General features: G+C 45.0%; 5 protein-coding genes across 5 annotated transcripts; 3 read left to right on the top strand and 2 right to left on the bottom strand.

The window, feature by feature from the left end:
- Positions 1 to 445: 445 nt before the first annotated feature.
- Positions 446 to 1,770, top strand: LOC147396314 (putative carboxylesterase 17). Its single transcript, XM_086451810.1, has one exon. It carries the CDS (start codon positions 532 to 534, stop codon positions 1,540 to 1,542), a length of 1,011 nt encoding a protein of 336 aa, XP_086307936.1. The 5' UTR covers positions 446 to 531; the 3' UTR covers positions 1,543 to 1,770.
- A 5,013-nt stretch (positions 1,771 to 6,783) lies between these two features.
- LOC147396313 (uncharacterized) lies at positions 6,784 to 8,679 on the top strand. Its single transcript, XM_086450089.1, has 3 exons — positions 6,784 to 7,340; positions 7,424 to 8,019; positions 8,109 to 8,679. The coding sequence occupies exons 1-3, from the start codon at positions 6,815 to 6,817 to the stop codon at positions 8,601 to 8,603; spliced, it is 1,617 nt and encodes a 538-aa protein (XP_086306215.1). The 5' UTR covers positions 6,784 to 6,814; the 3' UTR covers positions 8,604 to 8,679.
- A 4,534-nt stretch (positions 8,680 to 13,213) lies between these two features.
- LOC147396312 (uncharacterized) lies at positions 13,214 to 15,082 on the bottom strand. The gene has a single exon (XM_086450088.1). It carries the CDS (start codon positions 15,080 to 15,082, stop codon positions 13,214 to 13,216), a length of 1,869 nt encoding a protein of 622 aa, XP_086306214.1.
- A 1,050-nt stretch (positions 15,083 to 16,132) lies between these two features.
- Positions 16,133 to 19,961, top strand: LOC147396311 (uncharacterized). Its single transcript, XM_086452089.1, has 3 exons — positions 16,133 to 16,632; positions 16,726 to 16,815; positions 19,457 to 19,961. The coding sequence occupies exons 1-3, from the start codon at positions 16,317 to 16,319 to the stop codon at positions 19,537 to 19,539; spliced, it is 489 nt and encodes a 162-aa protein (XP_086308215.1). The 5' UTR covers positions 16,133 to 16,316; the 3' UTR covers positions 19,540 to 19,961.
- Positions 19,962 to 23,979: 4,018 nt separating this feature from the next.
- LOC147396310 (uncharacterized) lies at positions 23,980 to 24,444 on the bottom strand. Its single transcript, XM_086450086.1, has one exon. The coding sequence runs from the start codon at positions 24,442 to 24,444 to the stop codon at positions 23,980 to 23,982; it is 465 nt and encodes a 154-aa protein (XP_086306212.1).
- Between the last annotated feature and the right edge of the window lie 449 nt (positions 24,445 to 24,893).

The following is a 24,893-nucleotide window of genomic DNA, read 5'->3' as shown; positions in this document are numbered from 1 at the left end:
TCTTAAAACTTGTTAAAGTCTATATATAGATTTTTTGAGTCTATAAGCTAAGTATTATTTTTCCTTTTTCTAAGAACCGTTCAAGTTGCTCTATGTAGACTTTCATTCAAAAAATACTATTTTCACATCCATCTAGTTTAACTACAAGTTACTTTCTATATCTTACTTGATATGACCTACAAATACGATAATAGGATTCATGTAATAATTAATTAATCAAAGAATCATAGAAAAAATTCAGATTTCTAAACTTAACACCTGTCATTAGTTGATAAATAATAAAGCTAGTTTAAGATGATGTACACAATTAGATGTGGTCAACTCATATCAAAGAGTTATTCATTTAAAAAAGATCTACACGCAACTTCGGACAAGTTTAAGAATTCAGTCTCCACTTGACTGACTTGGCTTGGCTTTGGAAAAAAAATAAAAATAAAAAAAACCCTTCGATCTCCACTATAAAAAGGAGTCTTGCCTTCAGTTTGCTTTATAGCATTCTTTTGTTTCAGTTTGAAACTATCGATACCGACGATGGCTCAAGAGAAGAAGGTAGTGGACGAGGTGTCGGGTTGGCTCCGGCTCTTTGAGGACGGTTCAGTAGACCGTACCTGGACCGGACCGCCTGAGGTCGAGTTCATGGTAAAATCCGTCCCTCCTCACGAAAGTTTTGTTGATGGTGTGGCCACTCGCGACGTAACCATCAACCCGAATTCGGGCCTTTCGGTTCGAATTTACATACCCGAAATCAAACCCAATGATGACCCGAAACTACCTGTCCTCCTTCACTTCCACGGAGGCGGCTTCTGCATAAGCGAAGCCGATTGGTTCATGTACTACCATGTTTACACTCGTCTCGTTCGTACGTCTCGAGTCGTTTGTGTTTCTGTCAAGCAACGGCTTGCCCCTGAGCATCGGCTTCCTGCTGCTGTTGACGATTGTTACGATGCCCTCCTCTGGCTCCGTTCAATTTCACGATCCGAGTCGTACGAGCCATGGCTTGAATCTCATGCTGATTTTGGACGAGTCTTCCTCATAGGTGATAGCTCCGGAGGTAATCTCGTACACGCCGTAGCCGCACGTGCCGGTAAAGAAGAGTGGGGCCCACTAAAGTTGGCTGGAGGTATTCCAATACATCCTGGTTTCGTTAGAACTGAGCGAAGCAAGTCTGAGATGGAGAAGCAATACGAGTCTCCCTTTCTCACACTCGAAATGGTGGATAAGTTCTTAGGTTTGGCACTGCCACGTGGCAGTACTAAGGATCATCCGATAACGTGTCCGATGGGGTCCGCTGCACCATCAATCGCTGAGTTGAATCTGCCTCCGTTCCTGGTTGTCGTGGCTGGAAACGATTTGATCCGAGACACTGAGTTGGAATACTGTGAGGCTATGAAGAAGGCAGGGAAGAAGGTTGAGGTGTTTATCAACGATGGTGTGGGCCATAGCTTTTATCTTAATAAGATTGCTGTTGATCTGGACCCACATACTGCTGATCAGACCAATCTCTTATTAGCTGCGATCACAGACTTTATCAAGAGGCGTTGAGATCTTGAGGGTTGTGTGTTTCAGCATGTGTTGACTTATTCTTATTTTCCAGTTGGACGATCAATCATCTGTGATGGTTTATGTGAAATAAATTAGTATAATTAAATATTATTCCAGTCAAAACAACCTGGCAGTCATGGTTTGTGAGTTGTAGGAAATTTCCACGTTTTTGACCCACGAGTCAACTTAAAAATAAATAAATATATCCTGATTTTCATTTGGTGTGAATGTCTTGTTAATCTTCAGCTTTGTGGATCATGGTTTTTAGACTCGGTATTACGTCTCGTCTCGTTCAGTTCATATACCGAGTTGACTTGGATGTGACGTCTTGTCTCGTTCGACATTGAGACAATGATTTTTAACTATTTAAAAAATCTGAAAAATTCAGAAAAAATTCTTATAAAAAAATATAAAATTAAAAAAAATTGATTTGAGAGTGAAAGAATTGAGGGTTGAGGCTTTAACTCGTTTGTATCGATTAACTTGGATGAGATTTTGAAAATCTTGTCCGATACATCTTGTTTAACTCGCGAGTTAAATCATTGCTGCGCTGTCTCATTCGTATCACTCGAGTTAATCGAAAATATCATCCGAGACGACTCGCTTATCTCATGATACGCGGTCGTCTCATGACACTTTGTGAGTTGGGCTCCGATACCGAATTAACTAAGGCAATACGTTTCGGTCTCGGGCGAGTTTAAAAACCATGTTGTGGATTCATGTGATTTCATTCCAATGTTCAAGTAGAAATTTAATAGCAAGAGTAAGAATGAGTTCTGTGGAGGCATTTTTTGTGATTTGTCTCGAGATCTTCATCAAAAGCAAGATCCCTCACCAATAAATTATAAGAATAATGCAAAAGAATGAAAATGATAAATAACACAAAGTAATTTTTTACGTGATTTAACAAATAAGTCTTGAAAAATTGATTTGCCAAGTGGCATACTCAATCATTTCACTGACATGGACAAGTTTAAAAATCATAAGTCTTTTTGCCTCGGGATACACGGGTCTCTTGGGAGACATTTTTTTTTATGGTTAACTGCAATCGTGTGTACCGAGGCATATACAAATCTATGGTTCCAAACTTGTGACATCAGTGAGTTGATTGAGTATCCCACCTAATGAGTCATTTTAAAACGACTCTTAGCAAATATTCTATGCACACGAGTAGGCGTAGAACCAGGATTTTTATAGAGTGAGGGCTAAGTAAAAATGATAGTCGACTGATAATTTGATTTCTTTTCTATAGAAACCCCAATTTGATCGACCCCCTCTAAAAGACAAAAAAAAAAAAAAAAAAAAAAAAAAAAACCACCAATGGGACTAATAGCCAAAATTTTTGAATTCAGTATTTTGATCAAATCAAAAGATCCTAAGACCCCTAAAGGTCTCATGAATCCACAATAAGACTTTCTTAGCCCACTACCTTCTCAAGCCTCACAACTCTAACCCCAAACCCACTATCAAGGCTCGAGTTCGTTTTTAAACCCAGCTAAAGCCCACCAATCCTCAATCACCCTAAGTCTCACTTTAGTCCCACCTTAAAACAAACCCAACCCTAAACTTAACCCCAATCCTAGACTTAACCCAATTTTAAAACATAAGCCATTGCCAAGTCTTATGTCTAACATGCAAAAGCTCACTCCAATCAAACCTACTAAAGCCCAATCCTAAATCCATGTCCCTACTCATATCTATATCTATGATCATAGCCAATTAAGATCCATGCAAACCTTGATCATCAAGAAGGATACATGTCACCACCACCACTCAACTCCCAAATCTTTCTACCAAACCTCATTATCATTCTCAAAGAGGTAACTAACTTACACCCATGTCATAACCTACTCTTATCATTCTCTCCAAAACAAGTCAACTCACATCCTTTCTCCTTAAAGATTTTATAAAATTGTAAACCCCATCCATTGGATTGAACATCATTCCCTTTTTCGATTCTAAATTATCTTCATCCTTATTATCATCTTCACCTATATTTTGTAGACTTTCTTCTAGCTCATTCATTTATTTTACTTTTTATTTTATTTTATTTTATTTTATCATTTAACGATAACCCTTCCATATCCTATATTCCAAAAGAAAAAACTTGAAAGAAAATAAATTTAATATAAATATCAAGAATTGTATAACATATAACACAATAACCATATATAATTCATGATTAGGCTTGACAAACTAAATACAAAGCATTACTTGAATTACTTGTGTATACAATCCATTTGATTACTAGCGTTAAGTTCCTCTTTTTAACAAAATTAAAACTAACTGACCAACTAAAATCAAGTGGTAAAGCACTTCAAATATTGATGTAAAAGATAAATTAAATCATATTACACTCATTAGAACTTTATTCGTTCTATAGTGGTAAAGTACTTCAATCTCTATAAACCAATTTCTATTAGGGGGTGCACATAGTTCGGATTGGTTCGGATTTTTGCAAAATTGGAATCGAACCAAACATGATTGGTTCTACAAATTTGGAACCGAACCAATCCAATTATCCTATAGAATCAAACCAATCCAAACCAACCTTGGTTCGGATCGGTTCTCGGTTCTCATACTTTTAAAATAGAAAAACTAGTATTTTTTCTTTCAAAAGAGGAAACTTTTGAATCAGATAATAAATAATGCTTATGTTTAAAATGAAAATGATTTTATGATTAATTTTGACTGAAATCTATATAAATTGAAAATTAGAGAAAGCTCAATGAGACTAAATAAAAATTTTCAATTTTAAAATTAGTATTTTGGATGGATTAGTGGGGAAACTAATCCATAAATGGTAGATTAACGAATCCAAGTCTAGGTTCGTCTAGTATATTTCATCTAACTAACACGGTATAAAGGTTTTTGTTAAAAAATAAGAAATCAAACTTTTTGAATTTTTTTTTCTATAAATGGGTTGATCCATTTGAGAGTTGAGAGAAAGATTTGTATACAATTTTTTATGAGTTTTTATTAGAAAAAAAAATAGAGGAGATGAAGTTAAAGAAGACAGAAATAGATAATAGAAGAACGAAACTAAAAAAGAGATTTATTTTTAAATAAATAAGCATATATATATATCTATATATATATATATATATATATATATATATATATATATACTATAATAGATACTTCATATTAGTTCAGTCCTCGGATTGGTTCGGTTCTATTATACCCCTAATCCGGAACCGAATCAAATCAATCGGATTTTTTTATATACAATCCGCACCCGAATCAATCCAATCCTAAAGGTTTTGGATTGATTAGGTTCTCGGATTTACCCAATCCAATGTGCACCCCTAATTTCTACATACCACTTTATACTGAATCAAACCACTTTATTCTAGAACTTTATGCCGGAATCAAGTGGTAAAGCACTTCAATCTCTATAAACCAATTTGTACAAAAATTACTTCTAATAGTCAAAAACAAATAAAAGTGGAAATTCTAAGTTCATTAAACACCAAAAACTGCAGATTAATAAAAATTGCTCAAAAACCCTCTTTTTAGAGTACTTGGAATCTCTCTCCACAGAAATGGTTCAAACCCAAAACTAAACGAAAGACATATGGGATGCTGGAGATGAGTTTCCATAATGAGAGAGAGAGAATCTACCTTCGTGAGGTTTGCTTGCCAGAAGAGATTGAAATCAATTTTGTTTTACGAGTTAGATAGAGCCTAGATGTGCTGACAGAGATGGAGTTCTTTTCTATTTTGAGCATCTATTAGGGCTTGAAGATAGTGTAAAAAAGTAAAAATGAATTTTTTACTTCTTTTTAAAACTTAAATGCTGACGTGGCAATGAATTGACGTGAAATCCATATATGATTTGTAGATAAAGAAGGGATTTAGAACGATGTCCTGTACTTAGCCAAGGTCAGGTGACACCTGATTTTATGCCACGTGACATTTTTTTGGAACCTACTGACTATATGGACATGTGGTCCATCTCTCGATGAATCTACACATAAAAGATCAATTTGATTGGTGATGTGCATTCATTGATAATAGCATTATCTGAAAAATGATTTTTAATCGTTGGGTTTAAATTCTTTTTCAAAAATTTAGATCTAATATATACAAGTTATTAAATATTATGATTTTTGGTACGTAGGTTCACCAAGGGATGGACCTCATATCTGTAGATGCACGAAACGGCACTACACTTTCCTTCTCTTTAAGCTCGGGGGGACCTGCAAAACAGCCCACTCCGACGATCAAGTTAGCCAAATTGATCAGTGTAATCTGTTTAGAGAAGAAGAATTCGAACCTTTTGTACTCGTAATTTTCTTCCTTATATAGGCGTTCAACCTGATCGTTTTCTGTGCCACCCCTTGAGGTGACTTGGGGTAGTTAGCTTACTCCCTGACATGTCAGCTGCAGGAGTTGTTGCAACTGCCCTATTGCTTCTGAGAAAGTCAGATTTTGTCTGACATGACGTGGGTGGTTAGAACTGGCTGTCTATTGCAGGCTTATCTGTCAGACCTGTCATACCGACCTACGAGCTGATGGCACAGCTCCGAGCTTGGAATACATGCATTCGTCGGAGTTAATAAACCGAACAAGAGTCTTTGTCCGACCTCAAAATCATTATCCTTGGCCCTTTATCCGAGCCGCGTGTCGGTGCTCAAGAATTTCCCCCCACAATACCCCCTCCCGAGGGCTCGGGCAGCATGATCGGGTACTCGGGAATATTAATAACGAAAACTGACACGTGGGTGCCTCTTATTGGGTATTAGCTAAGACTAATGGTATCTTTATGGCGAATCGTTACTTAGCCTTTTCACTTTTCGAGGGCGGCAGTCGGTTGGGCTATTATCGCAGTTCGCGTCCTGTCTGTGGGTTTAAACGGCGCAATTATTGCGTGGTGTACACGTGGCGCCCGGGGAATGGCTCGATTCGCGTGCAATGGGGCGAACGGTCATATCGGGTTTCTCAGCGTTATTTAATACCTCATTATTGTCCTGAGAAATCCCTGTCCGTTGATCCTAAACGCGCATCTCGAGGTCTCCTTGCCTATAAATATCCCCTTACTTCTTATTTTCATTTTCACTTTCACTCTCCCTGTTGTTACTCTGCCCGTTTGCCCTCTCGCGCGCTTCCTGTCTTTGCGAGTGCCTCCGCCGCGCCTTCGCCGTGCCATCCAGTCATCAGCTACTCTGTAACCAGCTTCCTTCGAAGAAGAAGTTGAAGAAAAGGTAACAGAGTCCAGGCCACCCCTCTCCTCTAGTTTTTCCTTTCGTTCCTCTGTCACCCCACCCTCATGGCCAAGGGGAAATCTTATTCCCCTGCCTGTCCTCCATTGGAGGTGGTTAGGGGCACCTTTGGCGTCCCTGCCAGTGTGGGCCTGTCCTATGTGGACGAGGCCACGCAGCTCAGGGAAGGCCCTCCAGGTACCACGGTGGTATACTGGGGGCAATTTAGAGCAGGCCTCCGAGTCCCTTTGAGTAGGCTGACTCGGGAGGTTCTGAATTTTTACCGGAGGGCGCCTGGGCAAATGAGCGGAAATTTCTTTCGACTTATTAGTGCCTTCGAGCATATGAACAATAGGCTGGAGGACGGCCTCCAGCTAGGGCTCTGGGATATCAGGGCCCAATTCGTTCTGAAGAAGTGCCCGAATAGGCCGGGCTTCTTCTATCTATCGAAGAGGAGAGGGAAGCCTTCCTTGGTCGAGTTACCTGACTCGGACAAGGAGTGGTTTTTATTCCCCATTCAGTTGTCTGGTCAGTGGGAGTACGCCCAAGATGACGAGCTTCCCTCCCTAGCCTATTCCTTCTTCAACACCCATGGTGAGTGCTACTAAATGTTTCTCCTCTTGTTCTCCTTTATTCTCTTGCCTAGAGACTAACTATGCGTCGTCCGACCTATGCAGGCCCGGCCAAAGACAAGTTTCCGGGAGACTCCGTGGTGATCACCCACCTCTTCTCCAACCCCGACTTGTACAATCAAGTTACGGCCTTTCTACCTCCGTCAATCCGCCCAGCAGAAATGGCACTGCAATCTAAGCGTCCCCCACCAGTCCTCGCCTCCGACTCTGAGGAGGATGAAGTTGCTGTGGTTCCCCCAACTGTAACTCCCGGGGTAAGACATGCCGATCCCGAGGAGGAAGAAGAGGAAGACCATCAACCTCTCCTAAAGAGGTTGAGGAGGGGGCCCCGTCCCCCAGTCCCAGTGCTCCAACTGCCCCCTCTTCAGGTTCTAGAGGAGACCTGCCATCCAGCCGAGCCATCGCAGGCGTCCTCGGCTGGATCGGTGCAGAGGGGGGTCGTGCCTCCTACCCCCTGGGTAGTTCAACCCTCGGTCAGGGGCAGGCCGGTGTCGGACAAAGATTCAGCCTTGTCCGACCCAGCCATAGCACGGGCGATCTTCGATGCTTCCGCTTTACCGCGGGACGTGGAGAAAGTCCGCAAGAGTTTTGCCGGTGATTCGGCAAAATTCTCGAACGAAGCATTCCGAGCTCTGGCGGTGGTAAGCCTTCATATTTGCCTTTTATTTCCCTTGGTTCGACCCCTATTTCCGGTTTGTCCCTCCGACTAACCCTTTTCTTTCTCTTTCAGGTGCAACACGCCGTGGCCAAGCTCGTAGAATCCCGCGATGCTTCCGTGGACAGCCTTAGGTCCACGGAAGGTCGACTTCTTCAGCTGCAGGCTGAAAGGGATGCGGCTGCGGCCAATTCCCAGAAACTCCAATCGAGCTTGGATAGCGCACTATCCGAGCTGGAGCAGAATAAAGACAAGCTAGCTCTGGCGGAGGGGAAGATCTCTTCCTTAGAAGAATTGGTGAAGGCGAAGGAGGCAGAGCAGGAGAGAGCACTTCAAGATCAGCTCAACTCCCTCCAAGCCCAGCTGGACTCCTCAGAGGAGGCTTGGGAGACGGCCTACAACAAGTTGAAAACGAAACTGAGGAAAGCCGAGGCATTAGCAAAAAGGCCAGAGGCGATCCCAGAAGCGGCTCCAATTGCCACTCCCGAGCCTATTCCCGAAGTCCCAGCTGCACCAGTTGAAGACCAAGCTCCCGATGAAGCCGAAGCTACACCTGCCGCGGATGTCTAATTTTTCTCTCTTTCTTTTCTTGTAGCACAATTTTGTAACGCTATATGTAATTCAAATGGAAATATATAAATATATCTTCTTTTTTTTTTTATCGACTCTTGTACCTCCCTCTCTGCTTTCTCTTTTCTGCTTTTATGCTGAGGCTTATTATTTAGGGAACCCCGAAATATTTAACTCTACACACCTCCTTAGCCAGGTCTTTAATTCCGAACGAATTCCTTTGCTAGGTCCGGCACCTGTTGAGGGGCCGTGGCTTTCCCTTAGTCCGACTCTTCAGTTGGGCTTGGTCCCCGTAGTGGACCAAGGCTTACCCTTCCGACCAACTCCTTAGTTGGGCTCGGCTCCAATGGAGGGGCCGAGGCTTTTCCTTAGACCAACTCCCCAGTTGGGCTTGGTCCCCGTGGTGGGACCAAGGCTTTCCTCCGAACCAACTCCTCAGTTGGGCTTGGTCCCCATGGTGGGACCAAGGCTTTCTTCCGAACCAACTCCTCAGTTGGGCTCGGCTCCTATGGAGGGGCCGAGGCTTTCCCTTAGACCAACTCCCCAGTTGGGCTTGGTCCCCGTGGTGGGACCAAGGCTTTCCTCCGAACCAACTCCTCAGTTGGGCTCGGCTCCTATGGAGGGGCCGAGGCTTTCCCTTAGACCAACTCCCCAGTTGGGCTTGGTCCCCGTGGTGGGACCAAGGCTTTCCTCCGAACCAACTCCTCAGTTGGGCTCGGCTCCTATGGAGGGGCCGAGGCTTTCCCTTAGACCAACTCCCCAGTTGGGCTTGGTCCCCGTGGTGGGACCAAGGCTTTCCTCCGAACCAACTCCTCAGTTGGGCTTGGTCCCCATGGTGGGACCAAGGCTTTCCTCCGAACCAACTCCTCAGTTGGGCTCGGCTCCTATGGAGGGGCCGAGGCTTTTCCTTAGACCAACTCCCCAGTTGGGCTTGGTCCCCGTGGTGGGACCAAGGCTTTCTTCCGAACCAACTCCTCAGTTGGGCTCGGCTCCTATGGAGGGGCCGAGGCTTTTCCTTAGATAGCAGGGCCGTTGGGCAAATATGACTTTATTGATAGTATTTCTTTAAATTGAATACATTCCATGGTGATTGAATTTCATCACCGGTCGGAGTCTCCAAGTAGTAAGCGCCATTTTCCCCGACTTTTCGCACAATATACGGTCCTTCCCAGTTGCAGCCAAGCTTACCGCTATTGACTTCCTTGGTGTTAGAAAATACCTTTCGTAGAACCATATCTCCGATTTTGAACTCTCTGGGACGCACCTTCCGGTCATAAGACCTCTTCAATACCTGTTGGTACCGTGCCAATCTTTCTATGACCCTTTCCCGTGTCTCGTCCAACCAATCCAAATTTCGTGCCACCAATTCGTCATTGAACTCGGTCTCGGCCACTAGTGTCCTTGTTGTAGGAACCTGTATCTCGGTTGGAATAACGGCTTCCGTTCCGTAGGCTAGCGCGAACGGGGTAAATCCTGTTGCCCTCCTCGCCGTGGTTCGATACGCCCAGAGGACACTATGTAGCTCGTCTACCCATCTTCCCTTGTGTTCCTCCAGCTTCTTCTTCAAGTTTGCGAGGATTGTCTTGTTTGATGCTTCAGCTTGGCCATTTCCCTGTGGATATCTTGGCGACGATTGCAGAGAACGGATCCCGTACTCCTTGAAGTACGATTGCACGCGGTTGCCCTTGAACTGAGTTCCATTATCAGAGATCAGTGCATAAGGGATCCCGAACCGTGTTATGATGTGCTCCCACGTGAACTTGATAACTTCTTCCTCCCGAATCCGTGTAAGGGGAACAGCTTCCACCCATTTAGTAAAATAATCCGTGGCTACTAGGATGAATAGTTTGCCCCCCTTTCCCCGAGGCAGAGGTCCCACAATGTCCATTCCCCATATCGAGAACGGCCAGGGTGATTTCATAGGGTGGAGTTCACTGGCTGGCTGCAGATGCATGGGGGCATGTTTTTGGCATTGTTCGCAGGTCCTCACATACCTCTTACAGTCTTCCTGCATCCTTGGCCAGAAGTAGCCCTGGGTGATAATCTTGTTGGCGAGCGACCGTCCTCCCGAATGATTGCCGCAGATTCCCTCGTGGACTTCCGCCATTATGAGCTCGGACTCTTCCTTAGTAAGGCACTTAAGAAGTGGCCCCCCGAAGGACATTCTATACAACTCCTCCCCAACGAGAGTGTACTTGCTGACCTGCCGAAGTAACTTTCTGGCCTCCCCTCTGTCTTCTGGCAGTACCTTTGAACGCAGATACCGAGTAAATTCTTCTATCCATCCTGACGTTCTATCGGCCTGTGCGCACTCCCTCTCCACATGTTCGATGCTTGCTTTAGGCAGGTATTCCACAGGTAAAGACCGTCCCTCCGTCTCCCCTAGCATTGAGGCAATGTAAGCCAATGAATCTGCATGCCTATTCTCATCCCTGGGTATCTGGCATATCTCCACTTGGTCGAACTTCTCAATCTCTCGCTTAACTGAGATCAGGTATCTCGCCATGCGTTCATCCTTTGCTTCAAATTTCCCGTTGCATTGGTTGGCTATAAGTTGGGAGTCGGTGCATAGTTTTACCCGGCCGATTTTCAACTCGCTCGCCATTCTTAGCCCGTGGATGACTGCCTCGTACTCTGCTTCGTTATTTGATGCCCCGTACCCAAGTTTAATTACCTTTTCCAGTCTATCGTTGCTCGGTGTTACAATTACTATTCCAACCCCCGAGCCCGAGTAGTTCGATGACCCATCGACAAAAATTCTCCATCCTGCCTGTTTGTCCCACAGTTCTACTTCTTCCGTCCCTTCATCCTCGTTCTCCAACTCTTCCCAGTTCGGATCTTCAACCGGGAAGTCCGCAAGGAAATCTGCCAACACCTGCCCCTTTATCGCTGTCCGGGATTCAAACTGCAAGTCGTACTCTCCGAGGATTACAGCCCACCTCGCCATCCTCCTTGACTTTTCGGATCTGTGCATCATCTCTTTCAGCGGGGTGTCCGTCACAACCCGTATGCGGTGGGAAAGGAAGTAGGGCCTGAGCTTGTGTGCCGAGTAAACGAGCGACAATCCCACCTTCTCCGTCCTGGTGTACTTAACCTCCGATACGCCCAACGTTTTGCTAACGTAATAAATAGGATATTCCCGTCCCATTTCAACTTTAAAGAGAACAGAGCTTACCGATGATGGACTGGTCGCCAGATAAATCCCCAGCTCCTCTCCTTCTTCCGGAGAGCTAAGGATCGGTGGCTGCCCCAAATACCTCTTTAGGTCGCTAAAGGCTACCTCGCACTCCGTACTCCATGCAAAATTCTTCTCCTTTTGCAACAACGCGAAGAGCGGGCGGCATCGATCGGATACCCGGGAGATAAACCTGTTTAGCGCAGCTATTCTCCCTGCCAACTTCTGCACCTGCTTTTGATTAGCGGGGCTCGGCATCTCTACCAACGCCCGGATCTGGTCTGGGTTTGCCTCGATCCCTCTCCTGGTGATAACGTGCCCGAGGAATTTCCCAGAGGAAACGGCGAAGACACACTTCTTCGGATTCAACTTCATCTTGAAACTCCTCAGCCGATCAAATGTCTGCTTAAGGTCTGCCAGATGGTCTCCCGCTCTCTTGCTTTTTACCAACAGATCGTCGATATATACCTCCACAATCTTCCCGATCAATCCTTCGAACATTTTTTTCACGAGTCTTTGGTAGGTTGCCCCGGCATTTCTCAAACCGAACGGCATAACTTTAAAACAGAACAGCCCTTGCTCGGTAATGAATGATGTCCGTTCCTGGTCTTCCACTGCTAGGGGGATCTGGTTATACCCCGAATATCCGTCCATAAACGACATTCTCTCATGTCCAGCAGTGGCATCGACCAACCTATCAATCCTTGGCAGCGGGAAGCTATCCTTTGGGCACGCCTTATTCAGGTTTGTGAAGTCGATGCACACTCTCACCCTTCCATCCTTCTTCGGCACTGCTACTATGTTCGCTATCCATTCTGGGTACTCTACTTCCCTGATAAACCCGGCCTTCAAAAGCTTTTCGATTTCCTCATTCACCCCCTGCCTGAGGCGCGGCGACAGCCTCCGTGGCTTCTGCCTAATAGGTCGGAAGCTTTCATCAACATTTAACCTGTGGCACGCCACCGACGGGTCTATCCCAGGCATGTCCTCCAATGACCATGCGAATACATCCTTGTTTGCCCTCAGAAGTTGGAGTAGCGCTGCCCTCTCCTCCTGCAACATCGTGGTACCAACACTGACTACCTGTCCTTCATCGCCCCCGAGATCCATGGCTTCGACTTCATCAACTGTTACTCGCTGCTCGCGCAGCGGCTGCTTCTGTAATTGCTACGAAGATTCATTAACAGCTGGAGTTACCTTTCTCTTCTTCGGTGGGACGGCCTCGGGGCCTCGGTCTTGCTTCAAAGCCAGGTGAAAACACCTCTGCGCCATCTCCTGATCTCCCCTGATTTCCATTATTCCTTCTTTACCCGGGAAACGAATAACTTGATGATAGGTTGACGGGACTGCTTTCATCTCGTGTATCCATCTCCGGCCCAAGATCGCGTTATAAGCCGAGTCTGCATCTATTACCACAAATCTTGTCATTACCACTTTAGACCCTGCTGAAATCGGGAATGTGATTTCTCCTACCGCTGCTAGCGGCGCCGTTGAACCCATAGACGAGGGTCGGCGTTGGCTCCAAACTTCCTGAAACCCCCATTCTCTTAGCCGCGCTTAGGAAGAGGATGTCCACCGCGCTCCCCGAATCCACGAGTATTCTTCGGAGCTCGACGTTTCCCACTGGAAGCGCGATTACTAACGCGTCCTGATGGGGCCCTGCCGTCCCCCTTAGGTCACTTTCTGTGAATACGATTGCCCGGGGATCTGCTCCGTGGTTTGTCGTTCCAACTACCCGTACTCCTGACGCCACACTGTTAACCCCGACCATATGTCGGATCTTTTTTACCTTCTCCCGAATCTCACGCCTAGACGGCACGTCGGCCCCTAATAATCCTGTGATGGTATGAATTATTCTGCGCTCTTCCGTCTCTCGACGCCCTCCTTTAGCTGGCCTTCTTTGCTCGGGCTTTCGCTCAGCTCTCTCGGTAGTCTCCCCACTTCTCCTTCCTCCCGCGGAAACATAACCTTTGAGCTTCCCTGCATCGATCATATCCTGGATGATATGGCGCAGCCTGTAGCAGTCCTCAGTAGGGTGATCCTCAGCCTCATGATACTCGCAGAATGGTTTTCCGGGTTTCCCCTTATACCCCCGTGGCGGCTGAACGAAATCGGGCTCCCCCCTTATGCGCCTCAGTATCACGGATAGTTTTTCGTTGAGCGGGGTATACACCCGGCCTCTTTTCCACCATGACTGCTCGTTCGAATCTCTCCGCCTTTTCTTACTTCCTTCCACTCCGGGGTGGGTCGGTATTTTTGAAGCGTCTACTCCCCCTTCGCTGTTAGCCACTGTCTGGGTGCTTCTTCTTCTGCCCTTCACAGATTCTTCCACCAGGATGTACTTTTCCACCTTCGCATACAAATCTTCTAGACGAGTAGGATCAGACTTGATCAAGGACTCATGCAACCGTGTTCCCGGGATCACCGCAGCGATGCACGCCGCGCATGCTGTGGCCTCGTCCATGCCCTCTACGTCCAGGGCTCTCGTTCGAAAACGGGTTACGAACGACCTAATACTCTCCCCGGGCTCCTGTCGAAGGTTAAATAGAGTGTTAACTCCGACCTTCTTCCTTCGCAGGTGCACGAACTGCCCAACGAACGCTTCTTCCAGCTCGAAAAAGTTCGTAATGGACCCAGCTGGTAAGGCCTGGAACCACATCATGGCCCCGAGCCTCAAGGTTGACGGAAACAGCTTGCAGAGCAACGGATCATCATTTTGGTACAGCACCATTTGACTTCTGTAGTGCAGTATATGGTCCATGGGATCTCGCGTCCCGTCGTAAGTTTCAAACTTTGGCATGTGGAACGACTTGGGTGGTTCTGACTTCATTATCGCCTGCGAGAATGGTGTTCCCTTGAGTTCCCGAATTGCGTTCCGTACCTTTTGCGCGGGATCCTTTCCTCGCGCGAATTCCTCATCCCTCCTTTTGAGCATCTCCTCCACTTCCTTCCTCGTCATGGTTTCTTTAACTTCGGAGCTTCCCTGCTGCGTTTTTACTGCTGCTGAATCTTCAGTCCAATCTACCTCCGTTCTTGCCGTTCGAACAGGATGGTCGCTACTCTGCTCTGCCCCTGGGCCCTCCTCGGTCTCCGCACGCTCGCCTAACCTTTGCCTGAGCTCTTCGTTTTCCTTTCTTATTTTCACTATCTCATCGTTTTGTTTCTCCAACCCCCTGCGCATTTCTTCTCTCATCTCTGTGAGTAAGTTGTACATTGCTAGCATTGGATCCGGCGCGTTTGGGGGCGAGTCTGCTGGTAGTGGATTTGATGGCTCTCCACGATTTTCGCCTCTAGCTCTTCCCATATTGGTCGTTTTTCTCCTTGTAAGTTTCCCACGGACGGCGCCAAATTGTAGATGCACGAAATGGCACTACACTTTCCTTCTCTTTAAGCTCGGGGGGACCTGCAAAACAGCCCACTCCGACGATCAAGTTAGCCAAATTGATCAGTGTAATGTGTTTAGAGAAGAAGAATTCGAACCTTTTGTACTCGTAATTTTCTTCCTTATATAGGCGTTCAACCTGATCGTTTTCTGTGCCACCCCTTGAGGTGACTTGGGGTAGTTAGCTTACTCCCTGACATGTCAGCTGCAGGAGTTGTTGCAACTGCCCTATTGCTTCTGAGAAAGTCAGATTTTGTCTGACATGACGTGGGTGGTTAGAACTGGCTGTCTATTGCAGGCTTATCTGTCAGACCTGTCATACCGACCTACGAGCTGATGGCACAGCTCCGAGCTTGGAATACATGCATTCGTCGGAGTTAATAAACCGAACAAGAGTCTTTGTCCGACCTCAAAATCATTATCCTTGGCCCTTTATCCGAGCCGCGTGTCGGTGCTCAAGAATTTCCCCCCACAATATCCATACGTTTGAATCCCCAAAATGCCGTGTGGCATAAAAGGGGTGCCACCTGACCTTGGTTAGCTTTGAGACACCATTTTGAATCTCATCTTTTGCAGATATAACACTCGTTGGATCCACGTCAGGCGGTATAACAGGGGTGATTTGGCTCAACAAACTAAATACAAAGCATTACTTGAATTACTTGTGTATTGTAATCCTTTTGATTACTAGCGTTAAGTTCCTCTTCTTAACATAGTTAAAACTAACTGACCAACTGAAATCAAGTGGTAAAGCACTTCAAATATTGATGTAAGAAATAAATTAAATCATATTATACTCATTAGAACTTTATTCGTTCTCAAGTGGTAAGGTACTTTATTCTAGAACTTTATGCTGGTAATAAAAAATCGTTATATTATCAGCATTTTTATCATTAGTGTTCGAAGGTGGGATTTCCCTCTTCACCTTATGGTTGGAGAAAGGGAGAAAGATTCACCCTATGTAGGAAAATTTAAACCGAGTCATCTCGGCATCGAAGAGAAGAAAGAGAGAGAGAGAGAGAGAGAGATTAAAGAATCAAATCATTCTTTCCCAATTCCCACACCACGAGCGAGAAAGGCAAGAGAGAAAATAAATAATCGAATCCATTTTCTTTCTCACACAAGCAAAGCAAGGCAAAGGTGGGGAGAGAGAGATATGGACCAGGCTCATCGTGGAAACAAGCAGAAGAAGGAAGGCAAGCCATATGGTTCATGCTCAACAGCAGCAGGCGAGGAGGGGAGGCGGGGCACGTGGGTGATGGGCACACCTATCCCACCCCAAACCCATCCCGTGAACAAACAACAACAACAGACCGCAACTTGGGTCGCAGCCCAAGCCATCCCCTCTTCTTCTGATCCAGCAAGCTTACAAGTCAACTACATGAACAACTCTTCGTCCTCCTCGTGTGACCCTGGCAGTGCCAACAATCCCTACGTTAACACAGCCCCCATTCCTGGGTCCTCTGGAAAGAGTTACCAATCACCACCCTTTATTTAATCAATCTCAAGTTTTCAACCCATAAAATCAATAAGTGTGGTTTTATTATTTTTAATTTTTGTTTCAGGACCCACGGGAATGATCTTTAACGTGTTGAACCGATGGGGTAACAAGTTTGAAGGTGCTACTAGAAAAGCAGAGAACGTGTGGCACCACCGTAAGTTTATTATATGGGCTGGATAGTCTCATTCAACAATGAAACAAATAAACCATAGTTTTAAATCTTGTCCGGTACATTTGATTTGTCTATTCGTCTCATTGGTATTTAAAATATTTGTATGAGACCTAGGTAAGTTGTCACTTTTTTCCCATTTCCAATTCGTAAATATCTGGTCCAGATTTTTAGCAGTTGACCATAGTAGATGCAATTTTTCGCTCTAAGATCTCCCTTGAAAGCTCGTAGCTCGGTGGACAGTCTATTACAAAGTCACTCCAATGATCAGTTAGAATTAGTACCAAGTTAATAAAGAGTTCTTAGAGAAGATTTTTTTCTAACCTTTCACATGAGTTGCAATCTAATATTTATAGGGATCCTCATTGATGGATTTCCCCAAATATTCTCAGAGATTTCTCCTAGAGTTGTTAAACTGCTCTATGACCTGATAGTTGTAGGATTCGCTACAACTGCCCTGTCAGGTTCGTGGTAGTTGGAGCCGATCTGTCAGGCTGTGAGTTGTCACATTTGTCTTGTCAGTTAGAGTGCTGACACGCTTGTCATGTCAGTTGTAATGAACCAACCTATGCTTAAGCTCGGTACCTTTCCTACATAACTCGGTGGGTCGGAAAGTATTTTACGTAATTGTCATGTGTCAATAGCTCCGAGAATTACCATCCACAATACCCCCTCTCGAGGTCTTGGATTGAATCCGAAGCCCTGAGATATATAAGAGTTGACACGTGGCAAGTTCCCATTAGGCATTGGTTTGTCTTAGTTCATTAAATGCATTGAATCATGACGTCCAACCGTACATTTTTCGAGGACGGCGAATGATATAATTGTCCTCATGGAGTGTGCTATTGACTGTTGATTTGTGTGGCATAATTATGCACCACTTACATGTGGTGCCTTGTGATTGACTGATAGAGCACGCATGTTTGAACGGTCACCTCATTCCTGGCACCATTAGATGCTCTATTGTCCTCATTATTGTTTAATCTTTTGAGGGGATCTTGGCCATTGATTTGAGTTTGTATCTTGAGGCTCTCTCAAGCCTATATATATCTCACTCCATCTCATTTTCCAATTTACTTTTACACTTTGTGCCATTTCTCTGTCTCCTCGTTCCCTCTCTTGCACGTTCTTAGCTCGGCTCTAGAAAGAAGTCTGCAATTGCTTCAAACTTCCCAAAGGTTCTTCCCAAGCTCCCGAAGGTTACCAAGGTCCCCAAAAGCCTCCAAGTTTTTCTAAGGTAAGAGGTCAAGGTCCCTTCCCTTTTCCTCTAAACCCATTTTCTTTTAGCCTTCTTGCTTTTGCTAATGGCTAGGGGGAAGTCTTATTCCCCTACCCGCCCTCCGTTGGACGTAGTCAGGGGTACTTTCAATATCCCTAACGATGTGAGTATGTCTTATGCGGATGAATCCTCAACATCCCGAGATTTCTCCTTAGGCACCACCGTAGTGCACTGGGGCCAACTCAAAGCAGGCCTCCGAGTCCCTTTAAGTAGGTTAACTTGGGAGGTGCTGAACTTCTATCGAAAGGCCCCCGGCCAAATGAGCAGGAACTTCTTCCACCTCATTTATGCGCTTGAGCAAATGAATGAACGGTTGGAAGAAGGCCCCAAGCTTGAGCTTCCTGACGTAAGGGCTCAATTTTCGCTAAATAGGTGCCCTAACAGGCAGGCCTTTTTTTATTTGACAAAGAGGAGAGCGAAGCCGTCTTTGATCGAGCTCCTCGACTCGGACAAGGAGTGGTTCCTGTTTTCGATACAACTGACCGGTCGGTAGGAGAATACTCCAGAGGACAAGCTTCCCCCTCTAGACTTTCATTCATTGAACCACCAAAGTTAGTTTGTTTCCCTTCTACCGACCTTCATACGTTACTACCGAGTTTCTAATTTTGACTTTTAACAATGCAGGCCCGAGAAAAGATTTCAGTGCCGGAGATTCTATAATAATCACACATCTCCTCTCCAACCCGACACTGTATCACCACTTGACCAAGCACTTCCTCCCCTCCAATCGTCTTCATCATCCAACTGTTGACCCCCAACCCTCAGGAGTAGAAGACATGGCCCTGTGTTCCAACCGCCCAACACTCACCATGGATTTTGATTCTGAGGAAGAGGACGTCATGGAAATGCTCTCAGCCACTCTCCGCGTCGAGGAAGAAGACGAGGATGAGGACCACCAACCTCTCCTTAAAAGGCTTAAGAGGGGAGCCGACCCCCAATCCTTGTGGGTCTCCCCTATATCTGCTCGATCTCCGCCTCCTCCCACTCCAGCTGGCACCAACCTGCCTTCTGCCAAGCCATCTCAAGCCTCGTTAGTGAGGTCAGGGCAGAGAGAAAGCCTTCCTCCCCCTTCTTCATGGCTGGTGAGCCCCAAGATGGGAGGTAAACCCGCTACCGTCCACGATTTTGCGCTCTCCAACCTAGTGGTGGTGTGCCTTTTCTTCGAATCGTCAATCCTTCCTAGGGACTTGGCTATTATGAACCAGGGCTTTTCCGATAACCCAGCAAAGTTCTACAATAATACCTTTCAGGCTCTGATCACTTTAAGTCTTTTCCTTTTCTTCTTTCGATTTCTTAACTTACATGTTTGTTATTTTCTAGGCTTTAACACTTGGTCTACTTCTTCAGGTGCAACACTTTGTGGTGAAACTTGGTCAATCCCGGAATTCAACATTGAGCGACCTTCACAGGGTGGAAGGTCATGTAAATAAGTTCTAGATCGAGAGAGATGCTGTTGCAGCAAATTCCTTAAAGCTCCGAGCAAGTTTGCACAACGCCCTATCCTAGTTGGAGCAAAATAAAGATCGCTTGGCATTGGATGAGGGGGGAAATCACTTCCTTCAAGGAGCTTCTTGAGACCAAGGACTTGGAAAAGGAAAAAGCGTTTGAAGAGTAGCTTGTTTCCCTTCAGGCTCGGCTTGATGCCTCGAAGGCGGATTGGGAGAAAGCATATAACAAGATCAAAGCCAAACTGAAGAAAGTGGAAACAACAGAGAAAAACACTGCTGCCCCTTTCAAGCAAGTGACCAATCAGGCAACCGAACAGATCCCCGATGAAGCCAACGCTACTTCCGACCCTTAGTTTTTGTTTTTCTGTTTAAATTTTTGACCGTGTAATTTTTGTAACTTTTTGTTTTGTGCCATTATCCTTTTGGTATGTAATCGAATTTTTCTAGTAATGAAAATAAGTGTTTTGAAAAGGGTGTTTATTAGATTAATGGCACATCATAACCACTTTAACATATGAGCACATCATAACCACTTTAACTTTTCCAATAAAGTTAAGTACCTTGGCTTAAGGCTCCCTTGTGCTTAGTAAGGATGGCTCTTGCTCCCTGAGCATGTAACTTGAAAACTTTTCACAAGATTTTGGTAGTACCGACTTGACTAAATTTCTTGCCTTCTATAATAGGCACCTGCGAAGGGCCTAAGCTTTCCGCTATGCTAGTCCTTTGGCTGGGCTCGGAACTAGTGGAGGGCCAAGGCTTTTCAATGAACCAACCCCTCTGTTAGGCTTGGCACTAGTAAAAGGTCAAGGCTTTTCGATGAACCAACCCCTTGATTGGGCTTGGCACCGATGAAGGACCAATGCTCTCCGTAATACCAACCCCTCGATTGGGCTCGGTACTAGTGAAGGTCCAAGGCTTTCTGCTATATCTACCCCTCGGTTGGGCTTGACACCAGTGAAGGGCTAAGGCTTTCCATTATACCACAATGCAATAAAACTCAAAGATAGATGCTTTATTAATAATATTTCATGAGGTTGAAAGCATTCCATGGTGCCGCGATTACATCTCCCTATTTTGTTTTTAAATAATACACCATGGCTTCCCCGACTTTATTAATGACGTATGGCCCTTCCTAGTTAGCACCGAGCTTCCTACTATTAAGTTCCTTGGTGTTGGCAAATACTTTCCTTATAACCATGTACCCAACCTTGAACTCTCGTCTCCAGACCTTTTTGTCATAAAACCTCTTTAGCTGTTGGTGATACCATGCTAGTCACTCTACCACTTTATCTCAAGTATCGTTTAGACAATCTAGGTTCCATATTTTCATCTCATCGTTAAGACTCGTTTCTATGACCTACGTCCTGACGATGGGAACTTGTACCTCGGTAGGGATGACTGCCTCCATCTCATAGGCACTACAAACGGTGTTAACCCTGTGGCCCTTCTAGGTGTTGTTCGGTATGCCATAGTACACTATGCAGCTCCTCTACCCATTTCCTTTTATGTTCGGCAAACTTTTTTTTCAAGTTGTCAATGATGGTCTTATTGGAAGCTTCTATCTATCCATTGCCCTGTGGATACTTTGGAGATGACTGGAGTGAATGAATCTCATACTCTCTGTAGTACGACTGCATTCGACTTCCTTTGAATTGTGTCCCATTGTTAGAAATTAGTACGTAAGGGATTCCGAAGTGTGTTATGATGTGCTCATATGTGAATTTGATAGTTTCTTCCTCCCCGATCTGAATAAGAGGAATAACTTCTACCCACTTGGTGAAGTAATCCGTGGCTACCAGGATAAATAGTTTAGCCCCTTCTCCCCGGGCCAGAGGTCCTACGATGTCCATACCCAGATGGAAAAGGGCCAAGGAAACTTCATCGGGTGAAGCTCATTCACAGGCCGGAGACTCATGTGCGCATACTTCTGACATTTACCATATGTTTTGACGTACCTCTTGCAACCTTGGCCAAAAGTAACCCTGAGTTGTCACTTTGTTTGTGAGTGACCGTCCCCCTGAGTGATTACCACAAATTCCCTCATGTGTTTCGATTATTATAAGCTCAGATTCCTCTGTGTTTAGGCATTTCAAAAGGGGTCCTCCAAACGACATCCTGTATAGCTCTCCCTTGACAAGTGTATATCTCCCAACCTAGTAAAATAGCTTTCTGGCTTCTTTCTTATCTTGAGGGAGAACCTTTGCCTGGAGATATTCCACATACTTATGTATCCACTCTAGCATCTGACCTACTTACATGCACTTTTCCTTCTGGCAATCGATGCATGCTCTCTATTGGTACTCCACGAGTATAGTTCGAGCTTTTGAATCTCATATCATGGAGGTAATGTAAGCTAGCGAATCCGCATGCTTGTTTTCGTCCCTTGAGATCCTACTGATTTTAACCTCTGTGAACTAGTCCAACTTCCGTTCTACCATCGCCAGATACTTTGCCATTCGCTCGTCCTTAGCTTCATACACTCCGTTGTATTGATTTGCTACTAGCTGTGAGTCAGTAAATACCGCCAACCTGTCGATTTTCAGGTCTTTGGCCATTCTGAGCCCATTGATAATTGCTTCATACTTTACTTCATTATTTGAAGCTCCGTATCCGAGTTTTATTATCTTCTCAAGCCGGTCATTGATCGGTGTTATAAGTACTATTCTGACACTTGACCCATGTAATTCGATGACCCGTTCACAAACATTCTTCATCTTACTTATCTGATCCAAACGTTTGCCTTATCAACCGTTTCATTCTCTTCTTCATTCTCTTCCCAGCTGCATTCTCGATTGGAAAGTCTACTAAGAAATCAGCCAACACCGTCAAACTGCAGATCATATTCCCCCAGGGTGATTGCATACCTGGCCATCCTTTTGGATTTATCCAACCTTTATATCATGTCCTTCAACGGATGATCAGTTATTACACGAATTCGATGTGAAAGCAAATATGGTCGAAGCTTGTGTGTCAAATAAACCAAAGACAAGTCGATTTTCTCTATTTTTGCGTATTTGACCTCTAATGGGCCCAGTGTCTTACTGACATAATAGATGGGATATTCCCACCCGAGGTCCACCTTGAAAAGCATTAAACTTAAGGACGAAGTAGTGGTAGCTAAATAAATTCCCAACTCTTCCCCTTCTTCTAGAATACTGAGGATAGGTGACTGCCCTAAGTATTTCTTCAAGTCAAAGAAGGCCGTCTCACACTCCTCATTCCATGCAAATCCCTCTCCCTTCTTTAGTAGGCTAAACAATGATCGACATCTATCCGAGACTCGAGAGATGAATCTGTTCAAGGCTGCAATTCTTCCTGCTAGAGTTTGCACATGTTTCTGGTTTCTTGGGTTTGGCATCTCAACTAGGGATCGAATTTGGTCGGGATTGGCCTCAATGCTCTTCTTAGTGACAATATGACCGATGAACTTTCCCTAGGACACCTTGAACACACATTTCTTCGGATTTAGCTTCATCTGAAAGTCCCTTAGCTAATCGAACGTCTCCTCGAGGTCCCTTAGGTGATCATTTACTCTCGTGCTTTTCACTAGCAAGTCATCGATGTATACCTCAACCGTCCTCCCGATCATACCTTCAAACATTTTAGTCACGAGCCTTTGATAGGTCGCTCCGGCATTTTTCAGGTCGAATGGCATGACTTTAAAACATAACAACCATTGCTCGATTATGAATGACGTTTTCTCTTGGTCCTTTGTTGTTAAGGGGACCTCATTATAGCCTGTGTATCCATCCATAAACGACATCCTCTCATGCCCCGCTGTAGCATCAACCAGCTTATCAATTCTTGGTAGTGGGAAATTATCCTTTGGACAAGTTTTATTGAGATTCGTGAAATTGATGCTACCCTTCCATCCCTTTTTGGTACTGTTATTATATTTGCTATCCACTCAGGGTATTAGACTTCTCTGATGAATTCCATCCTTAAAAGTTTACTGATCTCCTCATTTACGCCTTGCCTCAGTGGTGGTGACAATTTCTTTGGCTTCTGTCAAACTAGCCGAAATACTTTGTCAACATTTAATCGATGACACACAACCGAGGCATCTATCCCCGGCATGTTGTCAATGACCATGAGAACATGTCCTTGTTTGCCCTTAATAACTGTATCAGCATATCCTGCTCTTGTTGCAGCAACGTTGTCCCAATATTAACAAGCTACTCTCCACTAGTGCCAAGGTCCACTTGTTTCACCTCTTCAACTGCTGTTGCACGTTCCTCCTCCTCCCTCGAGTTTTCTTCTATAACTGCTATAACTACTTCTTTTCTATAGATGGCACCTTTCTATTTTTCTAGAGCTCAGTGCCGTAACATTTTCCTGGTCTTAATACTAAGTTAAAGCACCTATGCGCCATTTCTTGGTCTCCCTTAATTTCCATCACCCCATCTTTGCTCGGGAAGCGGATTATCTATGGTAGGTCGACGGGACAACCTTCATCTCGTGAATCCACCTTTTCTTGAGAATTGCGTTATAGGTTGAGTCCGCATTGATCATTATGAACCTTGTCATCACTACTTTTGTTCCCGGTGTTACAGGGAGAGTAATCTCTCCCACCGAGCTACTTGAAGCTCCATTGAATCCGAACACGATGGACTGATTCAGAATTAGGCTTTCCCACACTCTCATTTTCTTTGCTGCTTCCAAGAAGAGGATGTCTACCGCACTTCCCGCATCAACTAGAATTCTTCTGAAATACACATTCCTGATCGGAAGTGCAATGATGAGTGCGTCCTGATGTGGCATAGATGTTCCCCTTAGGTTATCCTTGGTGAATATTATCGCTTGTTCTCCCGTGGCAAGGTTAGATCTCCTCGTTTTGGTGACTCCAGGAGAGACCCAATTTACACCAACCTCGTAGCGTATCTTCATCACCCTTGCTCTAGCTAGTAGCCTTAATTGCCTTTCCGACTCATGTACCCCCGAGATAGTATGCACCACCCTCCGTTCCTCGAGTTCATGTCGTCCTTCCCTTCAGGGTGGTTGAAGTTGTGGTCTTAGATTTTGTTCCCTCTAGGCCTCCCGTATTCCTTAGGCAGTGATGGCCACATATCTTCTGAGTTTTCCATCTTCGACCATATCTCTTCGACCATATCTTGAATGATATGCCGTAGTCTGTAACAATCCTTGGTCGGGTGGTCTTCTACTCTATGGTAATCGCAATAAGGTTTCCCCGACTTCCCTCAATAATCCCGAGGTGGCTGGACAAAATCGGGGTCACTCTGTATGTATCTAAGTATCACAAATAATTTTTCATTGAGTGGGGTGTACACCCGGCCTCTCTTCCACCTTGTCTGCTCTTTGGGTGTCTCGTCGTCTCT

Source organism: Akebia trifoliata, chromosome 8, assembly GCF_017979445.1.
Source record: "Akebia trifoliata isolate Shusen 1 chromosome 8, ASM1797944v1, whole genome shotgun sequence".
Lineage (NCBI taxonomy): Eukaryota > Viridiplantae > Streptophyta > Magnoliopsida > Ranunculales > Lardizabalaceae > Akebia > Akebia trifoliata.
Note: the sequence above shows the minus strand (reverse complement) of the source record. Positions and strands in the feature narration are given on the sequence as shown.